The sequence below is a fragment of the Astyanax mexicanus genome, chromosome 9 (assembly GCF_023375975.1).
Source record: "Astyanax mexicanus isolate ESR-SI-001 chromosome 9, AstMex3_surface, whole genome shotgun sequence".
NCBI classification, from domain to species: domain Eukaryota; kingdom Metazoa; phylum Chordata; class Actinopteri; order Characiformes; family Acestrorhamphidae; genus Astyanax; species Astyanax mexicanus.
The window spans coordinates 44,746,405-44,765,156 of NC_064416.1; the positions used below are offsets into that span (position 1 = coordinate 44,746,405).

Here is an 18,752-nt window from a genome sequence, read left to right on the forward strand (position 1 = left end):
AATATACTGATTAATAATAATGTGGCTATAAGAACACTTTATTGCACTATAGCAAAAATAATGCTTAGTATACTTTAATCTACCTTTTTTCACTAGGGGAGAAGCACAGAAGCGCTGCGTCTTAAAATACCAAATCTGCCAAAGTCAGAGCTCACCTGACTCTTAAAGTGAATGGGAAGTGATTGGTTTATTTCACAATACAGCCAAAACGCACCCGTGATTAATTAAGAGAATCATTACATGCTAGGGGTATGACGAGATCTCACAAAATTAAAACAGGGCAATATTTCTCCTCAAGTTTAAACCTGTCTCATTAGAAAAAAAACAGTTTAGTGTGGACTTTTTAAGAGGGATCTGGCAACCCAGTAGTGATAGCAGCGAGTGTGGTGGCTGAGCAGTGAGAGCAGCTCTCAGCAGAAGAGGAAAATTCAGGTATTTGTATAGAAGATGCTTCTGCTACTTTTAAGTTGTATGTCTGGCTGCATTTTGGCTCCAGTGGAAACAATAAACAGTAACAGAGTGACCAACAAGACACAAACCATATATAAATACTGTAAGTAAATCCTACACGTGACTGTGGCTGTACTAATCCCTTAGCTCTGTACTGTATTTAAAAACATGTTCTGTCTCTGTTTGCACTTCAAGCATAGTCTTAATATGACTGGTTATGGTTCTGCATAGTTAAATTACAAGAGATTTATGAGAAAAAACACAAACCATAGTCTTAATATGACTGGTTGTGGTTTGCACTTATTGTTTGCACTATATAAGAGCTAGAAAAGTTGTATTTTTATTTTTAATTCTTATTTCTATTTCTTATAGAATTAATGTGTGAGAGAAACCAGTCTGTAAAAGTTTGCGTTATATATGATTTTGTCTAAAAAAACTCTAGTTTTCAAACCATTTTTCTTTTTTGACGTTTCCTTTCAAATTTAATTTTTAAATCTCGTCTTGTTCTCGTGAACCCAGTATCGTGTCTCGTCTCGTGATATTAGTGTCTCGTCACACCCCTATTACATGCCTTTTGTGTGTTTCGAGCCACGCAAGGTGTACTGTTCCTGTCGTTATGATAGCAAAGACACACGCACACGTCCGAAAACAAGCTGCACGATATGCAGTTGACAGGGGACAGTTGACAGCTCATCTATATGGAGGACCAACACTGCCAAAATATAATAAAAATAAATAAATAAATAAATAAAAACGTAAGTAAATCACTCAGTAAAAGTAATATGGTGAATAAAATGGTAAAGAATAATTAGAATTAATATAAAAATAAATACATATCTATAAAAATGAATATCTTAATTATTTGTTATTTATGGGTTTCTTTATTAACATTGTTTACTTTTTAATTATTAAATTATTTATTTATTTCTGCATTCATTTATTTCCTGATTTATTTATTTCTATATTTCCTTGTCCTTATATGATAATGAAGGGGTGTGTTTTACAAAAATCTTCTATGTTACCAAAGTAACTGCCAAAGGGGAAAGACATGTACAATCAATCTAGGTTATCTAACATCGATCAACCAATCAACCACTGTGACATCACTGCTGGACAGCCCCTTCATTAACATATAAGGAAAAGGAAAAACAGAAATAAATAAATCGGAAAATAAATGAATATAGAAACAAAGAAATTGGGAAATTATTAAATACAGAAATAAATCGGGAAATAAATGAATGCAGAAATAAATAGTTATGTAAATAAATAAACAAACGAATCAAATTAAACCCATAAATAACAAATAATTAAGATATTTATTTTTATAGATATGTATTTTTTTATATAAATTAAAATAATTCTTAATCAATTTAATCACTATATTACTTTTATTGAGTGATTTACTTACGTTTTTATTTTTTTTTTAATTATTTTTAATTTTGGCAGTTTTGGTCACTGAAATAGGGCCCACAGTCTCTTAATGGTAATGAATAGGGACAGTCATTAAGGGGCACAGTAGTTCTTCCTGTTATCCTAAGTTTTCCTTTTTATTTTTGCAACGTAAATTACATGTAAATCTGTCATTTTATGAAGTCATGAAGCACTGAAGCGAGAAACTATCTATGCAAAGCATGAAGCAAGGGTTTCCTTAAAATTAAACATCCCTCGACAAAGACAGCAGCACACCTCACCTGCAGAGGAGACGCTCTTCACATCATTCTGCTCCCCTTTAGTCTGTGTGAAATACAGAGAGGAGAGAAAAGAAAATAACACAGAGTTTACATTAAACAGCTCTACTTCAACACACACAGTGTCTTCACACACAGGCCTGTTAAAGCTGAACTCTGACCTTTTTACTGTCTCTTCTGTTTTCTGTCGCTTTAGGGGACACCCGTCCTCTTTCTCTCTCTTCTGCTCTCGTTTTCTCCTCCTGTCTCTCTTTCTCCTCCCTCCTGTCTCTCTCTTCCAGCTTCTTCCGCACCTCCACCTCCTCATACCTGAGAGCAACAAAGGAAAGAAATAAAGAGCAGAAGCCGAGGTCAGAACGTGTTTATAGTAGGGAGGCTGGATGAATAAAATCAAATGTATGTATGTATCAAAAAATGTATGAATCATGATACATCAAGTATTTATAATAAGCATTGTTTTATGTAGATTACCGTGCTTAATATAATTTTTTTATGATTACGATTAATCTGTCTCTTTTGTGTGATCCAATTATTATTTTTATTGATTAGCACAATCAGATCATTTTGTGTAGAGTGTCATAATTTATTCAGATACATGAATCACTTTTAACTTGCCTTAATAGGTGTAATCCCAATCCAGTTATTTTGTGCAGTTAGTCACAATTAATCGAACAGTTTTGCGTAGTTATTCACTGTTAATTGGATTGTTTTGTGTCGTTAATCAAACTGAATTGTATTATTTTGCACAGTTAATCACAGTTTATCACATTATTGTAGTAGTCAATCACGATTAGTCACATTTCTTCACATAATCAAACTTGAATGATTTTTATTATTATTTATCATTATGATTTCAGTTTTTAGTTAAACCATTGTGAAATCTTGTTACACTGAAAGCTCCAGTAAAGGAGCTTTTCATTGGTTGGGAGTCTTACCAGTAGGAAGTTCAACTAGAGGGCATGACAAAAAATAAAGTAATCGTCTAATTGACTAATCAAAAAAATAATTGTCAGATTAGTTGACTACTAAAATAGTGGTTAGTTGCAGCCCTAGTGTTAATGTATAGCTTTAGCATGTTATTAACAATTTAACATTTAATATTTTATACTTAGGGGCGACAGGATATTCCAGACTGGGACAGACACAACATTAAAAGCAGTTAAAAGGGGAGCCAAGTGGTCCAGCGGTCTAAGGCACTGCCACTATGAGATGCAGCTTTGCCATCAAGCTGCTGGTGCTCAGAGGGAGCACAATTGGCCTTGCTCCCTCCGGGTGGGTAGATGGCGCTCTCTCACATCACTCCTAGGGTGATGTCTGCAGTACAGGGCTACTGTGAGCTGATGTATCAGAACCGAGTCGCTGCGCTTTCGTCCGAGCGCGCTGTGATGCTGTTCGGCAATACAATACATCAACAGCAGCTCAAAAAGAAGTGGTGACTGACTTCACATGTATCAGAGGAAGCATGTGTTAGTCTTCACCCTACTGGTGTGTTGGGGCATCACTAGTGATAGGGGGAGTCCTAATGAGTGGGTTGGGTAATTGGCTGTGCTAAATTGGGGAGAAAATGGGAAAAATTTGAGAAAAAAAAAGAAAAAAAAAAGAAAAAAAAAGAAATGGAACCTATGGTTTAAAGGTTAAACTCTTTTTTTTTTAAGCAGCCAAACTCTGTTCCTGCACAACCGAGCTCTTTCAAGAGCAGTGTGTGTGTGTGTGTGTGTGTGTATGTGTGTGTAACCTGAGTTTTAAACTCTCGGACAGTTTCTCCGCCTCTTCGATGGCCTTCTTAAAGCTCGTAGGCCCGAGCATGGACAGGAAGAACTCCTGCAAAGATTAAAAGAGAAATAAAATTTAATGACCTGCTTTAATAAATCACAGCATATACAGTTCTGTATATATAACATTATAAAAATAAGTTAGTTAGAAGAATACAGTTGGAGTAACAGAGCTTTGGCTGCTAATTTCCATGTAAAATCCAGATGCTGTATGGATGCGTTTTGTTATACCAGTGGCTCCTTATTTACTCTAATAAAGAACTAATTAGACATAAAACAGTCTCAGAAATAAAGGTACATGATGGTACAGTTTCTGTACCACATCAGATACTGCAATTCCAAAGGTACATGTTTTTGACCCTGCATTGTGCTGTTTTGTAAGTGTGTAGGTACACAGTTTGTAGAAGTACATGAATGTACTTGTGTATTTTTGTGGTATATTACTTAGGTTAAGTATTTATAGTCACAAGTTGATTGAATTAACAACAGCTTCTATAAAATATGTAACGTCAAATTGCTTACATTTAGCTTCCTAGAAACATATTATCTCCTTTTTTTTTTGACTAAAACAAATCATTTTAAGAGAAATCCACTGTGAGAGTTTACATCACTCAAATTCACAATTAAGAAATGCTGTCTTTTATATCAAGTTATTAGTGTCTTAAGCTTTTAATTACTGAAACATTAGCAGTTGCCACCTTTCCTATTAGCTACTGGCACCAAAATTCTAAATTGAATTCGACTTGCATAGGTGGCATGGGTTTCTATTAGGGTTTAGTCTACTGAGATGGATTATTGTTTCGGTTATTAAAGCTGTAAAAGGCAGATTGGTTGTGCTGACAGTATTAATTAAAAGCACTGATTAAACTTAAGAATCATTAACTTACATTTAAGAGAAGACAAACCATAGAAAACAACTAGACATTGATGATGCGAATGGTGACTTGAGTGAGGTGCATAGAAAAAGTAACTGTCATTTTTAGGGTAGAGTTTGTTTTGTCACTGTAAATCTATATATGTCCCATTCAAGAAAGGGACAATATCTGTATATGGGACTCTTGTGTGGAAAAGCTACAACTGTATTCCTATGGTACAAAACCAGTCAGGGGACACATTTGTCCCTATAAGGTGGTTTTCACACCTGTAGTTAATTTCTCTTGTCCAAATCAGTTGATGAGTTTGTTTACTTGGAGCGTTTTCTCCCTTTGTTTGGTTTGGTTTCACACAGGCATAAACCTAAACGCACCAAAATGCGCACCAATAAACCATGTGAGCAGGCTGTGTCGCCTGATTGGTCAGAGCTGTCTGGCGTGGGAGTAAATATAAATATATGAAAAAAGTGCTCAGTGTTAAAGCACAGCGTGAATATCTGTGCTTTAACACTGAGCACTGAAACGCTGAGCTTTTAGACTCAGTGTTTGGACGTGCAGCAGCGCAAATATAAACATTGTAAACGAGTAGAGTCACGCAGCTGTGAGCAGTGAACACAGCACAGACTGCGTGTGCACGGACACATCGTTTGTTCATAGCTGTGGTAATTAATTAGCGTTATCTGGCTAATATATCAGTTTAAACTGCGTCTTATCAGCAGTTTAGCTCAAATAAATGGACTATATTTATTAGCTGGGTCGGATAGGGACCAAATTACATTCTCACTAAACGTGAACACAAGCTCCAAAGTTCATCTGGTTCTATTGATCCTCACCCGAGTTTTCACACCTGCTCTATCGAACCGCACTAAAGTTCCAAACGGACCAGAGTTAATTTTAAACTAACCAAATAGAGCTGGTGTGAAAACCCCCTAAAAAAGTTTACATCTGTACCCTGAAGGGGTTTTGCCACAGTGAAAAGCAATTGTACAATTCTAGGTACGAAATAGTAGCATTTTTTTCTGTAAGTAAAGGTGTTGGAAAGGAACTGGGACTACTACCAGCCCACCAGTAGAGTGTAAGGAATGTTTAAGCTAACACTTACACATTCATATTAAATTTAAACATTAAGATGTTTGACCAGACATGCAGCTTTACAGATCATTTTGTCTTAGACATTTATAACCTGAACAATAAACAGAAGCAGATAATTTTGGTTATTTGTGAGACGACAGATAACAGGAAATGACGTGACCATGCCATGCATACCTGCTGCTGTTTGAAGTCTGGTCTCTTTTTGATGAGGTCATACACAGTCAGGTACTTCATGTAGAGGACGTAGGCTTTCTCCTCGTCCCGATCCAGACGGCACTCCTCCGCCGCTTTGAAGATTTTGCACGCGCTCTGGACATAGCTGCAACACATAAACAGGAACACTGAGACGCGCACAGAACCAGACATTACAATGAGAAAAAAAAAATTATTTAACCTTATTGCTCACAGTCCCCCAGATGCTGACGATTGCACAGACAATCGTGGCTAGATACCGACGATCACAATCAGAACCACCAACTACACTGTTCACTGTGGGTGGTAATGCCTTCAATGATGAATTAATGACAAAACTGTGACTCTGTGGATCAAGGAATGTGAATTGCCTGCATAACGACAAATAAATAAAACAGCCCACCAATTCTAACTTTGAACATGATGGCCCATTGTTTCATCTCACCAGAGATACGTAATAAAAAGTAGAAGTTCACTTCACTACTGTACTTAAGTACTAAAATGCTGGATCCACTTTAACTTCACTACACATTTTGAATGAGCTTACTTTTACTCTGACTCTACTTTTATCAGCTGCATTGTTACTCGTTACAAATATAAAAATTTAAGAATTAAGAATCATTCCAAACCCATATTATCACTAAAGTCAGAGCGGTAGTTGCTCTGCACTGTCACCTGGTTTGATGAAGCTGCTCACTAATATGACATTTGGCATATCAGTGAATATCCCGCCACTTGACAGATGCCACTGTAGATTAAGATAATCAATGTTTTAAATTTAGCTTGTAAGTGGTTTTATTGTTATGGCTGATCGGCAGAACGATAGACTAACTACAACCACTTTTACCACAGCACAGGAAGTAGCATCCCTACACACACTGTGATCCAGCAGTTTAAAGAAGAATAGCACTACAAATCAGGATGTCATGTAGCAGAAAATAATAAAATGTAGTGGGAATTCTGGGCAAATGTCGATATCTGAAATAACCGAAATGGAAGTCTGTGTCCATGCGTCCGTGTGTTGGGTGGGGCAGATTTCGGCAGATCAAACATAATTAATTAACAGGGAAAGATTATAATAACGCATTACTAATTCCAAACTAATTGCATGCGTTAATGCTTTAACGCTGACAGCCCTAATCATTTTACTTTTGTTGACAGCAAAACATTAAGATCAGATGATCTGCTGAGCAGGAGAGTCAGACTAAACTTGTGTCTGGAATCTTCAGAAGTGTCTCTTACTGTCTGGTGCTGATTTTATCAGGTTTAATCTCTGCCTTCTTGTTCAGGTCCCCGAGTGAAGTGGAGAGGTAGAGCTCCTTCACCCCCGTTGACACTGCAGGCATTGTACAGTGTGTCTGGCTCACGTCTCACAGTGAAAACAGCATCCCCTTACATTCTCCTCGGCTACGTCAGCATTAGGGCCCGACCTGTGAGAGACAGAGACACACACAGCTAACGTTCACTGACACAGCAGCACCTACAGCACGACTTTACTGCTGCCTTCTGAATTCAGTCCAGTGTCCTTAACACATTGTACAAGACTGAAACAGACTTCTTACTAGCTGTTACATCCTGGGGCTACTGGCTCTCTGCATAATGCAGTGGAGACATTCTAGAGAAAAGTAGAAAGTAATTACACCAAATTATGAATTTCAATATCAATACACAGCCTAAAGCAGGGGTCGGAGGAACTATAATGAACGATAATGAACGATAAAGAAAAAAAAGCTCTGGTGAGCTTTTGTTTACATTCCTTCCTGTCTCTCTCTCTCTGGCTCGGTGTGACTTTAGTTTCCGCCCGTTCTCATTTTTCCACCCATTTTTGGGCTCCATACTTCACTGGACCCTGACATTTAAAATGAGGCACTGAGAACTCCTTGAAATTAAATCACGATAGGTCCACTGATAGTAGGCTACGGGACGAATTCCAAGTTAATGCATTACTTTACCAAATTATTTCCCAAACCAATGCCAGTATTCACATGACTTATCAGCTCTAGTTTCGCTTCTCCTCATCAGTCTACTTATCATGACTTAATTTCACGATTGCGATGCCAGAGAACTACCTTTAGGTACTGCATGTATAAACAGTGTCTTTAATAAACTACTATTCCATCTAAAAAGAGTAGAACATCATTGAAAAGTTTATTCAGAGTTTAATCATAAACACTGAATTTGGACTTGATAATAAAACACAGTGGATCAACACCAGCAGACGTTGAGACATGTCTCTCCAAACCATCACTGATTGGTGGAAACTTCACACTAGACCTCGAGCAGTTTGGACTGTGTGTCTCTCCACTCTTCCTCCAGACTCTGGTCTCTTGATTTACAAATGAAATGTAAAATTTACTGATGATCAGTGATGGTTTGGAGAGACATGTCATCTGCTGGTGTTGATCCACTGTGTTTTATTATCAAGTCCAAAGTCACGGGTTTTGCGGGTTTTCCCACAAAATCTTACAGCACTTCATGCTTCCCTCTGCTACTGAAAACTTTTATGAAGATGTGAATTATATTTTCCAGCAGGACTTGGCACACTGCCCACACTTCTAAAAGCACTTATTTGTCTCATATAATATTCTAATTTTCTGTGTCACTGATTTTCGGGTTAAACAGGAGTGTTGGAACCCTTAGTTTAGTTAGTTAAGCTTTACACAGCTGTACAGCTGAACTAAAGCCCTGGAGGTGATGGAAAACACTGGATCTGGAACTCCAGCTCTGGGTCACCAGTCCGGTATAAACAACAACAGCCAACTCACAGCTAACAGCCCGCAGTCCTGCAGTAACTGATATAAATATATAATAAATATATCCCGCACGAACACACACACACACACAGAGTGATCCGCTGTGCGGACCCTGACCCGCTGTTTACAGCTCTGAGTGCTGGTCAGTAAATCAGGAAGTGTGAGCAGCTAAAGCCCTTTAACACAGCAAATTAGCACAGCTAAGCTAAGCTAGGCTAGCTAACACTTCTACAAACCAGCTTTATAAAGCGGAGGATCCACATATCCGACTTCTAATTCGGTTTAGGGTTAGGAACTGAAACGTGTAACTATGTTGAGGAATAAAACGAAACAAACCGTGAGCAGAAACAGCGCGATAACAGTTTCACTCCTACAGCTGATTCCCGGAACAGCCTGCTGTTTTATTCCACATCCGTTTTCCGCCAAGTCCCTCCCCCACCGACCCCTGATTGGCTGGAAATATTATTATTTATTTATCGTTATTATTTTTTTTTTATAATCGTCAGAAACAGTGCAGGAAGTTCTTGAAATAATTTAAACTCGCAATAAAATAAATAAATAAATAAATAATAATAATAATAATAATAATAATAATAATAATAATAACATAGACAAAGACAAAATATACAAAATCACTATTTCTTTTTATTTGAATATTTTATTAATTTAAGGATTTGCTTTTACCAGACATGGAAATACTTTAGAGTAGTCAGAGGGGAAAGGAGTTTTGATGGGAGCCATGATGCTTCTAAACGCAGGGGAAATAAACACCGCCCACCTACACTAAAAACTGATTGGCTGACTAACAGACTCTTTGCAAAGAAAACAGGCCAATCAAAACCCTCTCTGTATTGCATGTGCTTCATGAATATGCACACAAGGGGAGTGCCTTACTCTTCCTCTCCCTCTCTTTGCGACTGGGGTAGGCTCCCACGACTTCCGTAATACTTCAGATGTCTGGTATGCTGATGCTGGACACTCCGCAATATGCAGGTCAGACAATCAATAATACCGCCCTCCTGCTGCAGCTCAGTCAATCAGTTCTCCTCCTGCCCCGCCTCTAAACCCATACATCACCCAGTGCCCCTCCCATTTTTTTGTCTTTTTTAAATTTGAGCTTAGGGTGGAGTCAGCCAAAAGCAGGGAGTTTAGTGCCCCTTTAACAAAAGAACATCAAGTGTGCTCAAATAGTTTGAATTTTTTTTTAACAAACAATTTTTTATATATTATTGGGTGCCATTACGGCATTGTTATAGGAAGAAACAGCATTTCTAATAGGGAATAAAAATTAAAGTAAACAATAATAAATAGTTTAATAAAACTTTTTTTTTTAGATCATTTAAAATCAAACAAATGTAGATACTAAACAGCGAGGTGTTTCTTGAGTTTCAAGAAAATATGATTGTTTCTAAATGCATCTATCCATACAGAACCATGACGAATCAAAAAAAGATAATTCTTTGTAAGGAACGAGGAAAACCTCATATAAAATAAATCACCAAAATGCATTACACCAAAAAACACAATAAAAGCATTAGAATCAGATCAGAGCACATGCTCCAGTTTTTTGCAACATGCCTCGGAGTAGTCACTCACTCTCCACTACCATTAGCACCATTAGAACTCTAACTGCTTTAATTACTGGTGTTGCTATAGAACTGGCTATATTACACCTGTTTGATTTTTAATATTAATCTGAAGCTATCTGGCCAGTGGTACAATACCACCCCCCCCCCCCCCCCCCCACACCCACCCCTTATATGAGTCTTGATTCCTCCAAGTGTTTCCTTCTCCTCCAGCTCTGAGGGAGTTTTACCTTGCCTCTGCGTTCACTAGGGGTTCTGTATTATATGTTCAATGTATTGTCTGATTCTTTGTTCTGTAAAGCTGCTTTCTGACGTCAGTTGTAAAAAGCACTATATAAATAAATTTGATTTGATATTTAAAAGTTCTGTCATATGGAATCTGATACAGGTACTCACTAAGCCTAAAAAGTAAAATATTGTTTTGCTTAGAGTGTAGAGATACTATATCAGTAAATTTGATAATGATTCATTATTATAATTTCATATAAAAAATGTAATGTAAATAAGAACCTTAAATATGTAAATAAATAATTGTCGCAAGTGTTTACAATGTTGTAGAGGATAGGGGAGGGACTCCTCCAGCCAATCAGAGCACAGGGAGGAGGGGCTTGGTGCTTGTCTGAAAACGGGTGGAAAGTGAAAAAACATCGACCTCCTTGAAGTAGATTCAAAACACAGAAACTTTATTTAAAACATTAATTTTTAGTGGCGTGAACATGAAAAGTAGATTCCTCTCTTAAATATGAAGCCAATATAAAATAAATGTATATATATATATATATATTATATATATATATATATATATATATATATATATATATATATATATATATATATATATATATATATATATATATATATAAAACACTCAAACAAACGATGGCTGAGAGTCCAGATTGTACAATGCACCCGGGGAAAAATACAATATTATCAGCAAAAACTAGAGGTGGATAACCCAGGTCCAGAAAGTAAGAAAAAAACATATGAAAAAACATATGAAAACAGTAAAAATGCCACTTTCGCGCATGCGCAGAGCCGCTAAGTAGCACGACTAGATTGAACCGGCCTGTTCTTCTGTGGTCATTTTGCATGAGGTTTTCGAACGAAATAAGATCGGCCTGCTGTATGCCGAACTTCTGGATGATGACTATTATCAGACCTAATACCCAGTACTCCACACTGTCAAAATCCTGAAGAAGGACAAATATTACTGTGAATTTTTTTTTCATAATGATGGTCATGTAATTAAGCGAAAAGTTCATTAATTCATATTCATTAATTTATATTATATTACATGCTGTGTTCACAGGATCATTGTGAAAAAAATCAGTAATATTTGACCTTCTTCAGGATTTTGACAGTCTTATGTAGTGTGTGTTAGGTATGATAGTTTTCTAGATGACGTAAGACTGAAGAGATAATGACCTGGGAATTAGGCCAAAAGTGAGAGCAATAACATTTTAATTCATATCATCTAATTTTATTCACATTATATTCCACTCAGAGTTAAACTCTGTCCCTCGCATTGTGTTCTCCCCTTTATTCAGAGAGTTTGCACAGCACTTTGCTTACATGCTGTTTGTTCAGCCAGCATTTAAGATGGAACAGAAATCTGAATAAGACACTGGCGAATAAGAAGCTAACTTCAGCCTCGTCCAAGATCCGGAGGCTTATTTTGATATTTTGTGATTCCTCTAAAAGCACCAATATTTCATGATTTGTGAATCCACATCTGAAGTAATCCTCAATGATAGTATACATTTTGCGAGATATTGAGATAGTATCTCAAAATATTGACTTAGTATCTTAAAATATTGAGATAGCAGTTTACTTAATAATAATAATAAAAATTGCTGGATTATTTTTATTTTTTAGGTGGCGGGAATGGGCTTCCATACTTGTAAGTGAACTGAATATAAATATAAATCCTTATAAATGTATATCTATAACCAATAATAACTAATAGTTACTGTGCACATTAAGTATATTTTATTTTATAGTTGGTTCCTGTTGGCTCTGGGATGTTAATTTCATAATTACGACAAACTATGTCTTTTGTTTTAACGAGGGATCAAATACTTATTTTTTCTGCAAAATGCAAATTAATTTATGTAATTTATACAATGTGATTTTCTGGATTTTTTTCTTGATATTCTAATTACAGGCTGTTCATGTATGTCTTTGTTAGTTGGCAAACTTACAAGATCAGCAAGGGATCAAATAATTATTTCCTTCACTGTACCCAAACACGCACCAAAACATAAATTTAACACATATATAACACTTTTGTATAAAAACCTAAGTTTCAGTTAAAACTTAACTGAAGCCCAAAGCGCTCCGCTCAGCCAGAGAGACGCATCTCCACCACAGGCGGTGTGATATCACTCCGCGCGCACCTCATAGTTGCCCTATCTCTACTTTCTTCATTTTTCACTTTTATATCCTTAATGATAGTTAACCGTTTGTACAGAAGAAATGCTGTCAATAATAATGTAATATTTTATATGGCGGTGTTTGACTTTGAAGGGTTTAAATGTGCAGGTTCTCTCTCTCTCTGCTGGGAATGTTTAATTAGTCGGCGGTTGAAATGAGCGCCGCGGTATCCCTCCGCGCGCGTTTCTTCTGCTGCTAAATCCTACAGCTATAGGTTATATTTTGGGGCTCGGAGTGAAAAGCGCGGGGGGGCCGGATGATTTGAGGATAATTGTAAGGTCGGGTTTTGTTCTGCAGCAGTGTAAATCCCTGGGATCTTAAGGTAAGGCCGGGGGGGAGCCGCGGAGACGGGTTTAAACTTTCTGCTGCGCTGTTTTGTTGCCGCTCCAGCGGCCGGATGTGGAAGTCGAGTCGCTTTTCGCTGGTGAAAACATTTCCACTTCCCCCGGAACCGCGATCACTGCGATTTCCTGTCCTTTACTGTAAACCGAGGCGTGTTTCTGCGCTCGGTTCCTCCTAAAATCCAGATTAGCCCTTATTAATGTCCGCTTCGTTCCCTCGGCCGCGGCGGTACTTGCCTCAGCTGCTCTGCGGGAGTCTGTACTGAAGCCCGGGGCTCGGGGTGGCTGTGAAAGCGCACAGGCCGCGGCTCGGCTGCAGCGAGGCTAACGCTAGCTTAGCTTCACTCACAACAACAACAACAAGAAGCAGCAGATATTGCTAATAATAATACTATTATTTTAAACAGTAAATATTTAATAAATAGTAATCATTAATAATTTTCTTTTGAATTATTGGATGAACATCTATATAAACGTGTAACGTTAGTTTTATTAGAGGTCTATTAAATATGTTATTAATTTCACAAACAACACTAGCTAGCTTACTAAAGCTATCTCACTTAGTTTAATGCTGTCTATACACGACTTTGAAAAGACTCTGAAAAGATTTTTAACTGACACCCACTCACATCTAAAGACAAGTCAGACTTGTTAGTCACAGACTAAGATTTTGCAAAGACTGGGGATCTTGCAGGATCACGATTTGTAAGACTGAAACTAGATTCTTTCTGAGATTATTTCCCATCATGTTTCTGGGGAAGTTTACACACAGTACATATTACACATTAAGTTAAAAATAACCCTTTTATCGATACTGTGATTTATCAGAGACTCACAACTTTTGTCCCCATCAACAGTTTATTTTTCTGCCACATTGTTAGTTCTTGATATTTTTTATTAGAAAATGTTTTGTGTTCAACTTTAGATATAATTAATGCGATAAAGAATCATTCTTGCAAAACATATCAGAAAATACTGAGCCTTCTGGAGAGTTCTGACCTCCTGAACCCAATTTAGATGCTGTGGCATCATGACCTCAAGAGAGAGATTCACACCAGATATCCCATAATATTATAGCTGAACTGAAACAGTTTAGTGAAGAGGAATGATCCAGAATTCCTCCTGACTGTTGATCAGGTCTGATCTGCCACTACAGGAAACGTTTGGTTGAGGTTTTTGCTGCTAAAGGAGAACAACCAGTTATTAAATCCAAAGATTCACATACTTTTCCCTCCTCACTGTGAATGTTAACATTTTGTGTTCAATAAAATCATGCAAACATATAATAGTTTTTGTGTGGTATTAGTTTAAACAGACTGTGTTTGTCTATTGTTGTGACTTGATGAAGATCAGAACACATTTAATGACCAATTTATGTACAAATCTTAGTAATCAAGTAATTACTAAGTAGTAATCAAGTAATCCCAAAGGGTTTGCATACGTTTTCTCGTAACTGTATATAGGCCTTTGAACATTAAAACAGCTAAAACAAATTAAATACTGAACATTTTTCTTGATAAATTGTTTTGTCTTAACTACTTTTTGTTGTCTGTGAATGTGATCAACTGATAGACAGACAGATAGATACTTATTGACCCCAGAGGAAATTTCTAGTCGTGCAGTAGCAGATATGCATAGTACACAGAAGTTACAAAAAATATAAAGTGACAGAGAAAGATACAATAAAATATAATTTAAAACTATTAAATCCGAGTATTTAGTGACTGTAAAACAACAATGTACACCAGTTGCTTTGCATATTGGGAAGATGACTGATGTCAGCCATACAGACAGTGTATGTATGCAAGTATATAATTATTTAGCAGGTCAAAAATGCAAACAGTGGACAAGAAACAATAAAAACTAATAATGGAGAAAAGGGGAAAAATATTCAAAATAGGGCATCTAAGAGGGTTTGTCTGCAGAGATGGGGTTATGTCCATTGGAGTGACTGGAGTAAAAAGGGTCAGAGTTTATAATTTTTTGTACATGTATTTCCCCAGTTGTTTTATTAATATTAATCTACAATGTCGAAAATATATAAAAGTAATGGAACTGTCCATCCAGTATTTTTGGGATGAGTTGTGGATGAGGAAACTGGCATTTCTTATATAGAATCTTTCCAATTTTAGCTTTTTAAATCTTTGCAATCGGAATGTCAGGAAAATAAAAAAAGTGAATCTTTTCTTTATTTTCTGATTTTTCAAATTTTGCATTTTGCAAATTGGATTATACCATCAGATTTAGACAAAGTTGAAAATTGAGAGAAGGTTAAACTTTTAATTTTTCCTAAAATTCTGTTTGTGAAAGGCAGAAAACAGATAAACAATGTACTACATATCAGTACTTTTCACATTTAAACAACTTCTGGACATTAAAATGCCTTTTAAATCTCATGATCAGCTGTTTCTATCATTTTTAGAGGTAGAGGACATGGCAGAAATAATCGTTGACTACTTGACTAGTCGAGAAAATAATCAGCAGATTAGCCACTATCAAAATAATCATTAGTTGCAGCCCTACTGTGATTTTAACTAAGACAGCTATTTGTACTTGTTGCAAGTCAGTGGAACATTTTTATAAATTATATTGAAGCTCTTATTTTAATGAACAATAATACATATTGTAAATATATACAACTGACAGCATATCTTCTGAAATCAGTGCTATTATTACACAGATATTTCCCCCCACTTTTATTACTGTAACTGCCTCTAATGCCCCTAATACTTTAGCCCTTAGAGTAAAAACATCAGCTCAATTACTGCAGAGAGCATATTTTCACAGCTCCAGTGCTCAGTGCTCTCACACTACTTACTCACTCATAATTAGCACTGGGCATGGTGACCATGGGTTGTTGATCATACTATTATTTAATTTTTCTCAGAAGATTGGAGGCTGTTAATACCAATACTAGCCTTGATTTTACAGGAGACCCAGGTGGAGGTGTTTGACACTGTTTCTCACACTGTGTGTGTGTGTTTGTGTGTGTGTGTGTGTGTGTCTGTTTGATTGTAGATGTCTCTAGTGGACCTGGGGAAGAAGCTGCTGGAGGCAGCACGCTCCGGGCAGGACGATGAAGTTCGGATCCTCATGGCCAATGGTGCGCCATTCACCACAGACTGGGTGGGTCACGTGACTAAAACATATTCTTTTTAGCCCTAGTGCAATAGTGCGCAAAATTTAATGCAGAAGCTGTTTTTCATAAATGGATACTTGGCGCTAAAACTAGGGCTGCACTGATGTGGGAATTCTGGACAGTTGGGATTGGTTTACAATTTGTTGTTCACTATTGGTTTAAAATGAAAGTAACTGTGAAAAGTAAGTATGGATATGCCAAGATACAGCTCTGGAAAAAATAAGAGACCACTTAAAAATGTTGAGTTTTTTTTATTTTATTTTACCAAATTGAAAACCTCTGGAATATAATGAAGAGGAAGATTGATGATCACAAACCATCAAACCACCAAACTGAACTGCTTGAATTTTTACACCAGGAGTAAAGCAGCATAAAGTTTTCCAAAAGCAGTGTGTAAGACTGGTGGAGGAGAACATGATGCCAAGATGCACGGAAACTGTGATTAAAAACCAGGGTTATTCCACCAAATATTGATTTCTGAACTCTTAAAACTTTATGAATATGAACTTGTTTTCTTTGCATTATTTAAAGTCTGAAAGGTCTGCATCTTTTTGTTATTTCAGCCATTTCTCATTTTCTGCAAATAAATGATTTAAATGACAATATTTTTATTTGGAATTTGGGAGAACTGTTTTCCATAGTTTGTAGAATCAAACAACAATGTTCCTTTTACTGAAACATAAACCTATAAATAGCAAAATCAGAGAAACTGATTCAGAAACTGAAGTGGTCTCTAATTTTTTTTCCAGAGCTGTATGTTCAGTATCTAATGTGTGCTTCCTTAGTTTACAAGAGGAGATGCTAGGCTAACATTGCTAAAAACATTGGACTTAGACTGACACCAATCTTATCTCTGTTAATACAAATCAAATGTCACACTGTTCCATAAAGACAGTGTTCTCTATTTATTTATTTAACTCTTTTCTCCTGTGTGTGTGTGCGTGCGTGCGTGCGTGTGTGTTTAGTTGGGAACATCACCTCTGCACCTGTCGGCTCAGTACGGTCATTACTCCACCACTGAGGTGCTCCTGCGTGCAGGCGTCAGCCGCGACGCTCGGACAAAAGTGGACCGAACCCCACTACACATGGCGGCATCAGAGGGCCACGCCCGCATCGTGGAGGTGCTGCTACAAGTGGGTGAAGTTTAAACTATAAACAATTGCGTATTGATACAACAGTTTCAAGAATAGTTTAGTGATTAATCACTAAGGAGTAGATGTTTTTACAAATATATATAAACGTTATATTATTTAGAGGTGTGCCATATCGTATCATACGCGATATAATATTCTCAACATTTTTGAATAGCATGAATGACATTATACCCTGAATATGGTGCCATATCACCCACCCCTAGTTATTACACAAGGGTACTACTTTTTTTTTTCCCAAAGAAAATAAAAATTCACACTGTTCTCATTTCCCATTATATATCTACTAAAGACAGATTATATCTGTCCAGTATAATTTATTTTACTTTAATCCTGGATATATGGAGATATTTGGAGTGCATTATGAATATTATTAGTATCATGCCATTCTTGATCATTGACTTCTGTTACAAATCTGATCAAATTCTTGTATTTTTTAATATGTCAGTTAGCGGTGTGCCATATCATTTTGTGTGCAAAAATACAATTAAATTTTCATTTTGTTGCAGTAGTGTATTCTTGAAAAAATTTTTTAATTCAGTGTTTTGTCAAATTGCCAAGACTGCCATAATGAAAATACCATGATATTGTGATATTATTTTAGGGCCATATCGCCCACCTGTAATACTGTTTTTGGATCATTTAGATTTTCAGGATACAACTTTTTGCTGTTTATAGAAAAAAAAATCACACTTTTCTCATTTTACCATTAAATATTATATTCTTGAGACAATATATATATATATATATATATATATATATATATATATATATATATATATATATATATATATATATATATATATAAACAATAACAGTAACAATAGAGAAACATGGTTTTAGTGTGACAGCAATCATACATGAAAAATCTTTTTTTTACATTGGAAGATTAGTAAATTACTCTTAATTAAAGAGTATGTTTTATTTATTAATACAATATGTTGTAGTGTTTCTTCCCCCACAGGTAGGATGTCAGTTTGTATTTGATGTGCTTCTAAAAGCAAAGTGCATCATGTGATCTAAGATCTGCTTTGATGTATTGCTCTCTGAATTTGTATTAGAAGAGTAATTTAGCAATTACAGAATAAACCAGTTCCTGTGCTTTCATCCTCACTCACACACTAACAGTGACTGCATTGTGCGTGTGTGTGTGTGTGTAAGACTGACTGTAAGAGTTGTATGTGACTCATACATATAGTTTGGATGATTAAGTTAGTTTTTTTTTTTATAATGTTGTTTATTACAACAGACTTGTTTATGTTTATATTATTTAATTGCAATCT

General features: G+C 36.3%; 2 protein-coding genes across 2 annotated transcripts in view; one reads left to right on the top strand and one right to left on the bottom strand.

Annotated features, from left to right (window-relative positions):
• The window catches only part of usp8 (ubiquitin specific peptidase 8), a 37,432-nt gene extending 28,188 nt beyond the window's left edge, over positions 1-9,244 (bottom strand). The window contains exons 1-6 of the mRNA XM_022687047.2: positions 9,156-9,244; positions 7,309-7,496; positions 6,049-6,193; positions 3,874-3,959; positions 2,300-2,447; positions 2,142-2,184 (exon numbers count right to left, since the gene is read on the bottom strand). Coding sequence (XP_022542768.2) covers positions 2,142-2,184; positions 2,300-2,447; positions 3,874-3,959; positions 6,049-6,193; positions 7,309-7,412 — 526 coding nt within the window. The 5' untranslated portion in view covers positions 7,413-7,496; positions 9,156-9,244. The remainder of the gene's footprint in view (positions 1-2,141; positions 2,185-2,299; positions 2,448-3,873; positions 3,960-6,048; positions 6,194-7,308; positions 7,497-9,155) is intronic.
• A 3,755-nt stretch (positions 9,245-12,999) lies between these two features.
• Positions 13,000-18,752, top strand: part of gabpb1 (GA binding protein transcription factor subunit beta 1) — a 30,229-nt gene continuing 24,476 nt past the window's right edge. The window contains exons 1-3 of the mRNA XM_022687002.2: positions 13,000-13,160; positions 16,198-16,305; positions 17,284-17,451. Coding sequence (XP_022542723.2) covers positions 16,198-16,305; positions 17,284-17,451 — 276 coding nt within the window. The 5' untranslated portion in view covers positions 13,000-13,160. The remainder of the gene's footprint in view (positions 13,161-16,197; positions 16,306-17,283; positions 17,452-18,752) is intronic.